Source organism: Cheilinus undulatus, linkage group 10 (genome assembly GCF_018320785.1).
Source record: "Cheilinus undulatus linkage group 10, ASM1832078v1, whole genome shotgun sequence".
Lineage (NCBI taxonomy): Eukaryota > Metazoa > Chordata > Actinopteri > Labriformes > Labridae > Cheilinus > Cheilinus undulatus.
In genome coordinates, this window is record NC_054874.1 from 47,570,250 (window position 1) to 47,585,166 (window position 14,917).

The window sequence follows — 14,917 nt, forward strand, 5'->3', positions numbered from 1 at the left end:
TGCATTTTGGAGACGAGGGTCTGATGAGTGGGTTGAACTGAAGTCTTCAGCTCCATGTTTGGATCCATCCTGACAACTCAACCTGCAAACAATGGAGGAACTTGTTGGGCGACCAGAGCAGGCAACAGAGACCCCAACTCCATTACACAAACATTACATCAACTTTTAGCCAGAGAGTCAATTTGAAACACTGCTGAGACCTTTGCCAAAACTAAACCAGAGAGAGGGCACCTGATTGGTTCTTCACTTGGGACTGACAGCTAACAGTTAGCTACAAGCTAACAGTTAACTGTAAACCTGTCCTGTAATTTCCACAGTGTCTGCAGCATTCTGTCCATGCCATCTTTTTTTTTTTTTTTTTTCCGGACTGACAGCAAGTACACTCCCCCCACTCGGATTGTTCTGAGGCACAGTGCAGATGGATCACCAGATCAAGTTCACGTGATAAGAGTGATCCATCCAAGTACTTTGCCCTAATAATGCTGGTCACACATCTATCTGGATGGAAATGTTCCATCTTCCTGAAAAACATAGTGCTTAAGGAACACAGTGCAAAAGGAACCTGGTGCTAAAGGACACCGCAGAACGAACAGGGTCAAGAAACCAAGTGCAAAAGGAAACGCGGTCTAGAAGGTACATGGCGCAAAACAAACACGATGCTGAAAGAATGCTGTGCTAAAGGATCGTGGTCCTGAAGGAACATGGCATTAAAGGATATTATGCAAAAGTAACTTGGTGCTAAGGGACATGGCACACATGGTGCAAAAAGAAACATTGTGCAAATGGATTGCTGTCCTAAAAGTACACGGTGCAAAAGAAACAAAGCACTAAAGGAATATGGTGCTGAAGAAATGCTGTGCTAAAAGATCACGGTCCTGCAGGAACAGGGTGCAAAAGAAAAAAATGGTGCTAAAGGGCCATGGTACAAAAGGAACATAATGCTGAAAGAACACAGCTAAAAAGAAACATGGTCCTGAAGTAACGCTGTGCTACAGGATTGCAGTGCCGAAGTAACACATCACAAAAGAACTGTGGTCCTGATGGAACCCCGTGCAAAAGGAACTCAGTGCAGGAGGAACACTACACGGACAGATTGCAGCACAAACAAAATGTGGTCAAGATGGGACGCTGCGTGGACAGACTCTGTGGAAATGTGCAGGACAGCTGTTGGACGGCTGACAGACAGCAGAAACAGGAAGACTGGCTGTTGTCATGTAGATCACATGGTACATTTTGTTTAATTACTGAGTGTCAGCTGTACAGGAAGCTGCGCACACACAGACCTATTCTTCTTCTCTGGTTTTAGACTCATATGCATGACGGGAGGAAGACACAACCTGGCTGTCAACCATCTTCATCACAGATCAGCGGACACTCCAACACCAGCAGGGGGTGACAGGTGAGACCGCAGTGAGGGTCATGTGACTAACAGCAGGTTCTAGTTCAGTGTCTTTGTTGGTCACATGATCCTCACCTGGCAGGTAGGAGCAGTCTGCAGAGCCCCACACCCCATGAGTCCTCAAATGTGTGATATGTTAGCGAGGCTCCGCCCCCACGATGACTCATCCAGCATGGCGTCTGAAACAGGCCGTCATCAGCTGACTGACAGCAGCCAATCAGATCCCTGTTCCTGCTCGTTTCTGATGATGTCACAGCACGGTGATCCAATATGGGTGTGGTTTATGAAGAAAGCTGCAGAGTGGGTGTGGCCATGGTGGCGTTTATAAAAGGGACATCACTAGAAAAGAAGAGAAGTCTGCAGCGGCGGCGGTATAAAGTGCTGATTACAGAGTTATCATCCAGTCAGTAGAGGAGTTATTAAAATATCGTCTTCCCTGGAGTAAACCATAGTAAACATGTTACACCTGGTAAAAATAAACTTCTGGAATGTCTCTAACTAGTCCACACGGGGCCGCCATCGCGTCAAGCCGAGCTCGTCCCCGGAGCCTGAAACAGGAAACCAGGACATGGGTTAGACCTACATCAACACAGCAGGAAGATGGCCGGGTTAGTGAGGGCCAAAGTGAAGCGTCATGGGTAATTAGAGGAGCTTTAGAACCACTGAGGTCAAGAGTGGAGAACTAACCAGAACAGTGGGATTATTAAATATCTACGTGAAAAAGACCAGAGGTCCACAGGTAAGACTGAGCCTGTCCAGCAGGGCTGGTGTAGGTCTGCTGTTCTCCACCAGACATTTGATCTAATATTCTATCACATACACGCTCATGGTAAGAGTCTGGTGCCAAAAATCCTCATCAAACTTTAACAGTAATTATTAAACATCTGTTAAAGATATAAATAAAGTGAATCCAGCATAAACAACTGAATAATTTAACTACTTTTTAAAGTCTAAACAAAGTCTGTGGGAGGAGCTGAGGTGGAGTTAAAGGGCTCAGAAGTGGACTGAGATGATGTGTGTGTGTATGTAATAGAATGTTGGGATTTGGTTTGAAAGAACCAGCCAATAGGAAACAGGTAGAGGATGTACCAATCATGTTAGCTCTGACTGTTGTTGCTATGCAGAGACATTTGATTTAATGTCACTAAGAGAGTCCCAACATTCTGTCACATACACACATTTTCCTTGGTGATAGAATGTTGGGACTCTCTTAGTGAAGAACTAAAACGATTGGTCCATCCTCTACCTGTTTCCTGTTGGTTGGTTCAGAGAAAAATCCTAGAGCAGAAATAAGTTAGAGCTCAGAAAAAGTTTTGTACGCCAGAGAGAAAAATCAGAGTTTCAGAAAATCCAAGGGGGAGGCTAACCCGAACAGTTAGAGCACAAAGGCAGGTTAAAATGTGACGTTTGAATAAAAATCTGAGCCCAGAATTAATAAGGCTGAATCCCAATTCTCCCCTGAACCCTCAATCTTACTCTCAAGCCAAACCCTAAGTCTTAACTCGCCCCTCAAAACCAAGTGTAAGGGCCATCCCGTGACTTAGAAATGGGACACCCCATAATAGCAGTTGCGATTTTAGACTGTAGAGGGCAGTAATGTGCCAAAACTGCGTAGTCTGTCGATTCAGAGGAAGAAGAAGAACGAGAATGTTTTAATATTCAACCAAATAACATGTACAAACACCACAATCACGGACATAGTCAGCTGAAAGTCACCGTATAACACGGCCATTAGCTAACGCCAAACATCAGTTGTAACTCGTAGGCTTGTCCGCAACAGCATGGTTACCGGCTTACAATCGTAAAAATAAAAGTAGTGGTTTTTGTAATTTTTGGAATTATTAACAAAGAAATTTACATTTGTAGCTCAATTTCTTCCCCACAGTTGCTGCCATCTTTCTTCGAGTGACAACCCTCAATACCAAGGGAGCTCCAGGAACATCTCAAAATTGAGGGACATAAAGCCCTGAAACTCGGCCCTCAACTCAACTCTCGGGAGAATTAGGACAGCCCTCGCACTTCGCAGGAATGTGCATTTTGAGAGTGAGGTTAGGATTGAGGGTTAAGGGGAGAATTAGGATTCAGCCAAGGTCATGCTCCGAGAATGTTAAAACATGCTCTTGAGTTTTGGAACCATAATGACTCCATAGCTATTTAATTTCTTGACATCAGTGAGTCCAAACTTTGATCAGATGTGTTTGGTAAAACCTGCAAACGTATTAACCTCAAACATTCATAAATAAATTCACCACAAATGCAATAGCAGCTGCCTACTGCAGGAATTTATTACGTTTGTGGAATGGAAGGAATCACAGTTTCTCAAAAATGTATTATTATAATTATTATAATTATTATTATAAACATGAAAAATAAAAGTTGTCATTGTCACATCAAAAATCATAGTCATGGCGATTTTTCTCTTCCCTATGGAACAGGAAGTTTCTTTTCCCTGGGAGTCTTAAAACACTGGTAGAGCCATGAATCTCAGCACATTTTAAATGAGAAAAAGAGGATTGATTATAATTTTGTAAAATTTCTGCCGAAGCCAAGGGGTCCTTCTAGAATCAAGGCCTCAGAGGGGGTTTATCTGATCCAAATAAAAGTAATTTTACTGTTCACAGTGTTAACAAAAGCATAACTTTAATCCTTTGTCCTGAAACTAAAAACATTTGAGTAAACTGGGATTTTAAGATGTAAAACTGGCTGGGTGAACAGCATTTCCACATTATTTTCCTTAGAGTGCTCTTTTGACACATTTTAATCCACTCTGTTAATATTTATGGCTCTGAAAAAAACTACTTCCTGTTTCATGGCAAAACTACAAACTTAATGGATCCATGCAAATGTAATAGTTATTACATTTATGTGGATTTAAGTTCACAGTAGGACATTTATTATGTTTTAGTGCTGTTAATACATTTGCAGGTGTTTAATGAAGAGAAGATGAAAAATGAATGAAGCGGTTTATTTCTCATCAGAAGTTTTTTTTTGTGGTTTCTGATTGGTGGATCCGTCACACAAAGATGAAATGGTGAGTTGAACAGAAAGAGACGTTTTAATGGACAAACAACAGCTTTGGTTCAGGACGTCAGAAAGTTCAAATGTAAAGGATTAGGGATGCACAATATCCTCAGCATGATATCGGTTTATGAACATTTCTGTCCATATTTACAGCTGATACATCAGTCGTTCATATCAGCAGAATCAAATATTTGTTAGCCTCAAATATCAGGAAAATGTCCAACTGTACTATCAGGTAGAGGTGGGTGTCTACACAGCAAAAACTGGGCGTTGGTTTAACTCCTTCAGTGCTGGAGTTGTATGACGCATCAGAGTCAGAGAGTCGACAGATCTAAGCTTCTCCCACTGCCATTTCGAATCTGCGGAGGTGTGGTTTTCCCATCATGCCCTTGGGCAGGGTGTTCATTGATCCCTGTCCTTTGGCATGATGTTTCTCCATGCCAAAGGACACCACACCTGTCACAGGTGTTCCATATGTCGTGGCAAACTGGGTTAAGCATGTTACACTAGTAAAGTTCAGATGTGGTGAATCCTTCAATAAGGTTCAAGTAAAAGAATGTTGTTAAAGGTACACTTACAAACAGTATGTTATAAAATAATACTGAGGGTGTTAAAATTAACACTACAAAAGAATTACAACACTAAAGGGGACATATTTTACCCGTTTAAGGCAAGTTTATTTTGGTCTCAGAGGACCCCAAAACATGCCTGTGAGGTATGTTGCTGAAAAAAACACCCCAGTATTGGATTTTTGCATGTCTAAAAACCCCTCTGTTTCAGCCCTGCACAGAACGAGCTGTTTCTCTGTCTGTGGCTGTACATGTTACTGAGCTGTCTGACTCCGCCCCTGGCTCCACCCCTCTCAGGAAATGGATTTGGCTTCATGGATGTGGCTTGATCAGGAGAGGAGGGTGGAACTTTCTTCCAAGTGGGGAGGGCCAACTAAACCTGGGGGCAGGACTAACTCCCCATGTGACATCATAAGGGAACAATCTGAGATTGGCTTGTTTCAGCACATATTTTCTGAAAGGTGGAGGAAGAGACGGAGGGAGGAAATTGATTTTTTTGGTACTTGAGGGGATTGTGGACAGGCCAGGGGTACATACTTTTGTTAGAAAAGCCTGAAAATAGGATTTTTGCGTAAAATGTCCCCTTTAACAAGTTTAATTCAAAGTTATGGGAGTTGATTTACCACTCACGTTGTTGCTGTGTAGGGCCCCACGAACTCAAGGATGCCCCCTAGTGTTCTTTACAGTATAAAAGTGTGTATATATTGGTATTTGCTTAAATAAGTGTGAGAGCATACATATATTACATCCCTAGTGTGGATGGTTTCATTTGTGCGTACTAACACACATCAGCTCAATCTCATTAATATTTCATAGAATTTGAGTCATTTACAAACTCTTAGTGGTTTTACTCACTCTTGAAGCAGATTAATAATCTAAATAAAAACCGTATCTGGCGACATTTCAGTACCTTAACCCTTTGGTGCAATTATGACAATGTGTAAGATATTCCTACAGAATATTAGATTAATTCCTTTCCTGTACATCTGTCCTAAACATCTTGTTTAAACATTCTAAATTGCTCAAATTTGTTGGCAACTGTAGTACAAAAGAATCTGTCTAAAAATTGGCAACATTTTAAAGCTGTTTGGAAAACTCTCTATGAAAAATTACAATCATGGCTCAAAAGGGTGATGAATGCTTCAAATATTTAAGAAAACTCATAAACAATGTCTGTCTCAATGTTTCAGACTCTTTTGGTGCGATTTAAATGATGTGTGGGATTTTCTGACAGCGTAGATTGAAACCAAGCTGAGAAAAAGCTGTCAGAGCCGTCAGTCCTTGTCCATGTCAACAGAAAGACAAGAGGCTGATTCCCTCAGTCCTGTGGATGATTTTCAGACACGCCGTTACTATGACGGTCCCTCCTGGCACTCAGAGTGACCCTCATGTTGGAACGGTTTGTGGATCAGACCCAGCAGAAGGTCTGTTCGGAGACTCTCTGAGCTCCAGATAAAAGTCTCTGCACACCAAGTCCGTTACTCTCTGATTACATAAAGAAACCTGACCAACCGAGTTGCTTATTTTTCTCTTCCTTGTTTAGATCTGTGGTTTCTCAAGTGATGCCAGGGTACAAAGGGGGGTGGGGGGGGGATGGGGGGTGGGAGAGTTTAGCTACTGAGAGGGCCACATTAAATTGATTCTCATTGCTGAAGAGATACTGGGACAGTCTCAATCAAGCGTATGGCGTCAGTCCCGGCAGGCCACTATAACTGAGATCAGCTGATCTTACTCAAACCCTCATCAGCTGACAGCCAGCTGATTCACTCTAGGTACGCTATTGGCTAATCTCACTCATGCTGCCATATTTAAACTGCTCTAACCTGCCTACTCTTTTCTTCTCCCTCCTCCACCCCAGCTACAGTTGACTTCATCAATGTCATTCTGTTGTCATTGATGCCTGCTCTACTCTGGGTTTATTGCTGCTTTTCTCCCTGCCTCAGGCTTTCCTTGTAGGCACAGGCAAGGCAGGAATGTTCCTAGTTAATGCCTTCTACACAGAGTCATGGAAGGGCAGGAGGGGATCCCAGAACGGCCACACCTCCTAATATAAATAACAGCAACTATCAGTCATTCCATCATTTACATTCTTAAATGGAAAGGTTTAATTTTAATCAGTTTCTTATGCATTTAAAAGAGTTTGACTAAACCTATGAGATTTATGTACTATGGTCCTTTCTTTGCATGAAATTAGAAATCTAAGTTTTTATTATAGGACATTTTTTCATGTTTTTATGGCAGATTTTTGGTCAGGTTTTCCTCATGTTTACGTTTTTTAATTCTACAATGGACTGAAGGAGATACTGCCCTGAAAAAAAAAACAGAATTAGAGTAGAGATAAGCCAACTATCTTTCCTTGTGTTGACCATCCTCACTGGTTCTACCAACAAATTATCTAAATTCCACTTTCTTTCTTAAAACAAGGTTGAGGTAGTATCTTTGACATCTCTTCGTTACTCAGTTTGACCATCTTTGTTGAGAAATTACCTTTGAATTAGCTTCTAGTGCAGGGGTGTACAAACTTTTTCCAATGGGGGCCACATACAGAAATATATAAGGATGGTGGGGCCACTTTTATACATCTCATCTTGATGTTAAAGTTAATAAAAACAATCTAATGTTGGTTAAGATCTGCTAGATGACTGTTTAAGGACTTTGGGGAGTCCAATCAGATTTCAGACTACCCCTGACCCCACCCCTGGAACATCACTGGTGCGGCTATTTGCTGCTGTAACCATTAGGGTGTTGTAAATCAAGATATCTTTATTATTTTGGTTGCCAATATTTTTACTATTTATAGTGCCGTCACAATTTAGTTCTGAAAAAAACCCCAGCTATAAATCCTTGTCAAAATGTTTGTTTACAGAATTAGCATGGTAGCCCTGCCTTGTGCTGATACTAAGAAGAATAAAACAGTGTAGCACAAGCTTCATGCTCAGTTGAGGGTCATATTTAATCTAATGTAAAGAACTTTCAGGGGCCAATAAAAAAAAGGGCCACAGGCCATATTTGGCCCCCGGGCCATAGTTTGGACACCCCTGTTCTAGTGAGACAACTGGATTGAATGGGGAAGTTTCCCACCTAAAGGCAGGTTCAGACAATCAAAGATGTCACTATGATATTCTAGGATTGTGGGTACTGTAGTACTGTTGGCTGAGATCAACATAAGGCTAATTCCATTCTAAACAGAGTCTCCTCCATGTCCATCTCTCCTGGTTTCTACCTCAGCTAGTGCCAGGTAAGTCTACCTTAGATGGTTCTGACTTTATAGCTAATAATCTAATCTAATAATCAGCATGATGTTGCTGATAAGGGACAGTAGGAAGGCCTAAATCAGTGGTTCTCAACTGGTTTAGCCTTGGGACCCACCACATGTTCCATAAAATGAATGGTGACCCAAATTTCTGATGAATTTGTCAATTCTTTGGAATTTGTTTCACAAAAGACGCTGTTTGAACCCTACAAATGAATGACACTGAGCAAAATGAGACAAAGAATTCTTAAGAGAAATCCCTGATAAAATACACAAAACTGTAACTGAAAATTCCCTAAATCTTTAAAAATCCTGAAATACTACTAGAGGAGATTGCTGAACGTTCCTTGGAAAAGTCCTGAAAGTCTCTTATTCCTTGTGAAACTTTCTTTAAAAGTCTGGGGTGAAATGCCCAAAGAAAACTTTCCAAAAATGTAGGAAAAATCCTTAAACCTTTTGGGAAAATCACCATAACTTTCCTTAAAAATCAAGGAGAAAAAATACTATGAGTTTGGGTAAATACACAACGTCAATTCTTTAATGATTTAGGGTAAAATTATGCAAATCTAATCATATCCTTCACTGTAAAACGCTTGAACAATGGAACAAAAGCACTTAAACTCGCGACCCACTGAAAACAGCCCCGCCACCCACTTTTGGGTCCCGGGCCACCAGTTGAGAACCAATTGCCTCAATGAGGAAAAAACGCTGAAAATCACTGATCCTCCTTCACTCTTCTCCTCAGATTTTTCCTAAAGGGATATTTTGGTATTTTTGAAGTTGAGTTGTATTAGGGACATAGCAGCAGTAGTGGCTTTAGCCTCCAGTGATTTTAGTGAGCACTGCTCCTTTAAGAAAACTGGCTGGTTTTAGGATGCTAAGCTATACAGCCTAACAGATAGGATCAGGCTTTGGGTACCACTAACGTGCTCTTACATTGTGATATAGAGACAAGAGCACAGAGGCTTTCTGGGTAAAAAACAAAATGCTTTAAAAATCTTCAATAGTGTGTAAGTTTGAGCCAACATTGTTTCGTGGCTCTTTATATACCAAAAACTGGCTAAATTCCACAGAGAAACTGTACCCATCTGATAGCAATAGAAAGGGGCAACAAATTCACCTTGGAATTATCGGCATTTTGGCGCCGTTTACTGGCGTCATCCTTACTGTGTGAAGGTCTTTAGAGTGCAGAGACTTTTCCTCCTCATCTTCAGCTTCTAGAATCTTCAAACTTAAACTCAGTTCTATTCATTTACATTAACGTGTCATTAAAGCTTAAACAGACCGACTGATGTAAACAGGAAGGAAGCTGCATGGTCTGAGTCTGTAGGGCACGGCGGTGACCATATAAGGCCAAACAGGAAACACAAACAGCTGCAGAATAAAAACAATAGAAAAGTATAAAAACAGACATGGACAGAGGGATGAGAGGGTCAGTGATGGAGATGATGATGATGATGATGAAGAACAAGGCGGTCTGCATGCTATTGTCCAATCACCTTTAAGACAGTCAGTGTTAGCATGCAGCAGTTAGCTCTGGTCCCTCAGCATGCATATGGCATTGTTAGTACGTGTCTGTTAGCACAGGGGTCAGGGGTCATCTCTTGGCGGCGGCAGCGGCGGTCTGTCTGAAGGGGGCGTGGCTGGGCGTGTGCAGCATGCTGACGAACAGGAAGAGGGTGGAGGTGGGGAGGTAGACACAGAGGAACAGGACCAGGTCTTCGCTCAGACACAGGACCAGGTCTCTCTGCTCCATAAGGACCCAGTCCACCAGGACCCCTACCAGCAGGTAGTACACCTGGAACTCCTGGAGCTCCTCCCATTCCCCTCCTCCCCCGTCCAGACCCAGACCCTCCTCCTCCTCCGGCGAGCTCTTCTGTCCGGCCACACCCCCTTCGCCACAGCTGTCACTCACCATGGGCTTAATCTCCGCCCCCTCAGACACCACCTCCTTCACCCGGCTCCGCCCACGTTCCACCGCTCGCTCCAACCGCCGACTGCTCTCCACAAACTCCTGAGGGTGGGGGGTAGATAAGAAGTTTTAGCACGGATAGAAACAATTCTCAAAAAACCTGGGACAGACAGGAATCATCTAAAAACTGAGACCAGAGACTGGTCATCCATCCATCATCCAACCATCATCCAACCATCATCCAATCATCATCCATCCTCCTGTGGTCCCCCTAGAGCAGGTAAGTCCATCATCTTTAACCTGATCTGTTTTTCTATGAGTTGTCCTGAGAGGACAGATAGATTCAGACTCAGGAGGATGTGATGAATGTTTGGATGTCTGATGCACTCATTTGTTGGGTGTGGTGTACTATGGCGTCCCTCACCATCAGAGCCTTGTCCATGAAGAACTCCTTCCCTGGTGTGCCGTCGTTGTACTTGGTGTCGATGGCGAAGCACAGGAAGAGGACGTCCACCACGATCTCAAAGATGGACAGGAAGCAGTGAGCCACCAGGAAGGAGAAGAGACACACGATGATCAGGGGCAGCAGCCACTCGGCGTAGTCCCTCTGGTAGTTCAGGAGGAGGACGCCGGCGAACGCCGTCGACGTCACGATCAGGATCTGAGCGGAGACGGGGGACAGGGAGAGGTCTGAACAACAGTTTCATCAGGAAGTTGACTTTTTAAAGTTGATTAAAAAAGGGAAATGGCATCATAGCTGGAGAAGAACAATTTAATTTGAACAGCATGGCTTCACAGTAGAAGAGGGTGGGGCCTAGACTGGCCTGCATGCAAGATGCAAGGATGGAATGTTGGCTGGGAATGTTGGGGCTTTTTCATAGTTGGTAACTCGAGGAAAAGTGGGGGGAGGGTTCCCCTGCTGGACAGAAGGACAGTCATCATGCTGTAAAGACTGTTGGTGTTTCTGTGTTCTAATAGTGATAGAGAGATGAGGTATGTTTGATTTTGTTTTTGTCTGTTCCAGCCTAAAGAAGAGTACCACCTCTGTAATATCAGGCTGATAGGACTATAAGCCACACTGCAACTTATTTGGTGCTTACCAAGATTAACCCTTTACCTACTGAGCCTAGCATTAGATAGTGGCATTTGTGCATGTCTGTCATGTGCAATAACAATATGTTACTTGAGAATGTTGTGAATGCATTTTTTCACCTTTATTTGCACTAATTGTGGCCTATGTATATAGTTATCTTTTGCACAGTGTTTTACACACCCAGAGTCCTAGACAAAAAATGACTGGTGATTGTTCTAAACATGTATAGGTTCACATTTCAAATGTCAAATCAAAACTTCATGAGCAATAACAAAATTTCTTCTCATAAAATCCATGAAAAACAAATCAGTTTTTGTGGTTTTCTTCTTTTAAACTGCTGACAATTCCATATAATGTGCAATAATCATTAACCAGATGTTGAAAAGTCAAGTTCAGGTAGTCCTGGGAAAAGGGACCAAAGCTCTCAGACTTAGGGCATTTCCTGACTATTTTACAGCCAGAATAACAAAATATGTCCAAATCGCCATTTCTAGACTCAGTAGGTGAAGGTTTTAATAAACTTAGATTAAGAAGTGTTAGATAATTTAACTCGTTTTCAAAGTTAATTTCTTATTTTAAGTGTGTAACTGTAAAATATAATCTTAAATCAAGCATGATCATGTCTTTTGTCTCAATTAGTCAGGAAGTCTTTAAACCAAGTAAACAACTGTTAAAATAAGCTACATTAGTTCTCTCACCCACAGTGTCATCAAATAGATCTTGTTTCAAGATTCAGTAACAAACTCAAGTTGCTTGATTAAAGAATCACACAAAAAGCATTCAGGGAGTACCCCGCCTTACTTGCTATTTCACGTTTTTCTGTGATATTTGCTTGAATCACTCGCCGGGTTGATCTTGGGTCTAATTTTTACTTTACAGAGGCCTAAATTTCAAAAGACACTTTAATTGAAAAATGTTGATGTAGAACTGAGATGGTTGAGAGAAAACAGAGCATTATTTTAATTTTAATTCTTCCTTTCTTTCTTTTGGATTGTCTTGTCTTCCTTTGGCATTAAGCACATATTTTTTGTGATGATGACTGCCATCTGTTAAAATGTCTTTGAGCCATAAAAAGGTCTTGAATGTTGTCAGACTGATTTTGAGAATGTGAAGAAACTCTGACTCACTGTGCTGACAGCTTAATATATGGTGACAGTTATCATACTTGTCATCCTGGTTGTGATTTCAGTAAAAACATTAAGATGTATGGTCTAAAAATATGGACTGATTTTAAGTTTTACGGTTTAGTTTTAACCTGGATTTAGACTGGGCCTGCACGGTGGTGCAGGGGCTAGCACTGTTGCCTCATAGCTAGAAGGTCCCTGGTTCACCTCCTGGTCAGGGCCTTTCTGTATGGAGTTTGGCCTCCCCTTGCACGTGTGGGTTCTCTCCAAGCACTCCAAGTTCCTCCCATCACCAAAAACAAGCTTGTTAGGTTGAAATGTTAGAAATAAATTTGCTTATATTGAGTATATTTCACTCATTTTTAGGCTGTAGGATGTTCAGTTTTAAGCAATCTCAGCTTAAAACCAGCATTTTCTGCTTATTTTAAGCCTTTTGAAGGGTTCTGCCAACTTATTTCCAGATTTAACAATCTTATTTCAAGATATCTTATCAAGTCAAATTATCTTGTTGCATGGACAGAAAATTTCACTTGATTTGAGAAGATTCAGATTAGAATCAATTTTTTTTTTCTTCATCAAGACAGATCATTTTTGCAGTGCAGAATGTTGTAGCTGTTTGTTAGGAGGGTTCAGACCTATCTAAGCTCGGTCTCTGTGTCATATTTCACTCAGATATAAAGACAAACATTCAGCTGACTATTAAGCTCTGAGCCACTGCTATGTCACATCCTTCCCACGTGATCAAACGATGCTTTAGAGACGTGTTCTTCCTGATTTGACCATAGGCTGTCCTCTGATCCTTGCTAATGTTGGGTTTCATTATTTTATGCTCTTAGAATCAGAAAATTTACCCTTGGACCAATAAAGGTTTAATTCATTCAAAGAGCAGGAGTCACATGATAAAGAGGAAGCCTAACATCGCTTTAACTTTCAAAATAAAAGCCTCTTGTTTCTGTCTCACCTTCCCCAGGAAGAGCACAAAGTCTCCGATGGCGTTGATTGTAGCGACGCGCAGAGCGTTTTCCACCAGGATCACGAAGGCGTCGCGAGCAGACGTGCAGAAACTTGTGCTGTTGATGGCTGTGGCTGCATATGCATTCTGGGTAATAAAAACAAAGATAAAGGTGAGACTAGCCAATTAAAATGCTTGATAGGTGTTTAACTGGGTTTTCGATCATTCGCTGTGGAGCATCACGTTACTGCTGGTGTCTTCATTTCATCTGTTCCACGATGATGGAACATTTTTACATCAGACATGATCGTTTCAATCTATACCCAAGTGTGATTCCTCTCCTCTCCTTCCCTCCTCTCCTCCTCTCTTCTACCCCCCCCCCCCCCTCCTCTCCTCTGGACCGAATATTTGTGAGGAGGGTGGTTGGGGGCTTTTTCCCTCCATTTTTGAAGAATTAGTCGGCAACTTCAGAAAAGTGGGCAACCAGTTTTACCAACTTTTCAAAAGTTGCCAACAGAGGAAGTCAACTAAGGGAGGGATTGTTTGCATATCTGTGTTCTTATAATGAAAGAAAGATGAAAAATCAAAGTTGGATTGTAAATCTACTAAGAAGACGACCATGGCAACCACTCAGGTCAACATTAGCATCCAGGCCTGACCACGGGCCAGCATCTGAGGATCTACTGGTCTTCTGGGTAAGATGAACCAAAAGAAGGCACCCCTCTAGTCAGAAACGAGCTCGTCTGCAGCTAGGGTCTAGTGTTTTTACAAGCCAACTACAGACAGAAGGTACACAGGTCTCAGGTGAGTCTTACCTGATTGAGATAGTTGAGGCACTTCTCCAAACACCACAGACAGCAGATACACGTTTTCAGCAGGCAGCGAGCACACGCGTTCTCCTGGTGAACACAAACAGCATCGCAGTGGAAACTTTGTTGACTAAAACTAAAAATGTTAATCGTTTACCTTTGTTCCAAAAAAGACCAGTCAAAGAAAAACACTTCAAATATGTAGTTGCTTGCTGTTGTTTATAGAACAGGCTTATTCAGAATCGCCACTGGTCTTCACTTCCTGACCTCCATCTGGACTTCACTGGGATCACATGACTGAAAACCAGCTGTACTGTACTACAGTGCAAGTATTATCTTATCATAATTACAGAGTAGTAGACATAGATGTAGATTTGTACCTTTCCTTTGAGCTGGTTGTGGATGTACATGAGGATGAGTCTGGGGATTTTGACCAGAGTGATGATGAAAGATCCTTTGGCAACAGTGCCAAGGTGATACCGGACCAGCCTCAGGACGGAGGACAGGATGGGGGTCACTGGGAGGCGGTTTTTATCCCTGAAACACAAAGAAGTCAGTGATGATGGGTTACTGCAGGGTTTCATGTTGGATGCTTTGTTCCCAGTAAGTTCAGAGGTGATAGCCGATGGTTTTAGGAGATATCCCCCGATGGCTCTGTCACTGTAAAGGTACGTGGCTGTGTGCACCACGGTTTAGACTTTTTCTGTTATGAGTTTGTTTAAATAGAAAGAACCGTCATTTAAACACAAACCACACCAGAGACACTGATCTGCAGTCATTTTATC

General features: G+C 42.0%; 1 protein-coding gene across 3 annotated transcripts in view; it reads right to left on the reverse strand.

Annotated features, from left to right (window-relative positions):
• Positions 1 to 1,559: 1,559 nt before the first annotated feature.
• slc44a1b (solute carrier family 44 member 1b) overlaps positions 1,560 to 14,917 on the reverse strand; it is a 35,171-nt gene continuing 21,813 nt past the window's right edge. For 2 of the 3 annotated variants that reach the window (XM_041797489.1, XM_041797490.1), the window contains exons 11-15: positions 14,513 to 14,669; positions 14,139 to 14,222; positions 13,333 to 13,470; positions 10,579 to 10,815; positions 6,868 to 10,256 (exon numbers count right to left, since the gene is read on the reverse strand). In XM_041797489.1, coding sequence (XP_041653423.1) covers positions 9,840 to 10,256; positions 10,579 to 10,815; positions 13,333 to 13,470; positions 14,139 to 14,222; positions 14,513 to 14,669 — 1,033 coding nt within the window. In that variant the 3' untranslated portion in view covers positions 6,868 to 9,839. Of the gene's footprint in view, positions 1,948 to 6,867; positions 10,257 to 10,578; positions 10,816 to 13,332; positions 13,471 to 14,138; positions 14,223 to 14,512; positions 14,670 to 14,917 lie in introns of those variants that run through there. The other variant, XM_041797491.1, reaches the window with a different exon arrangement.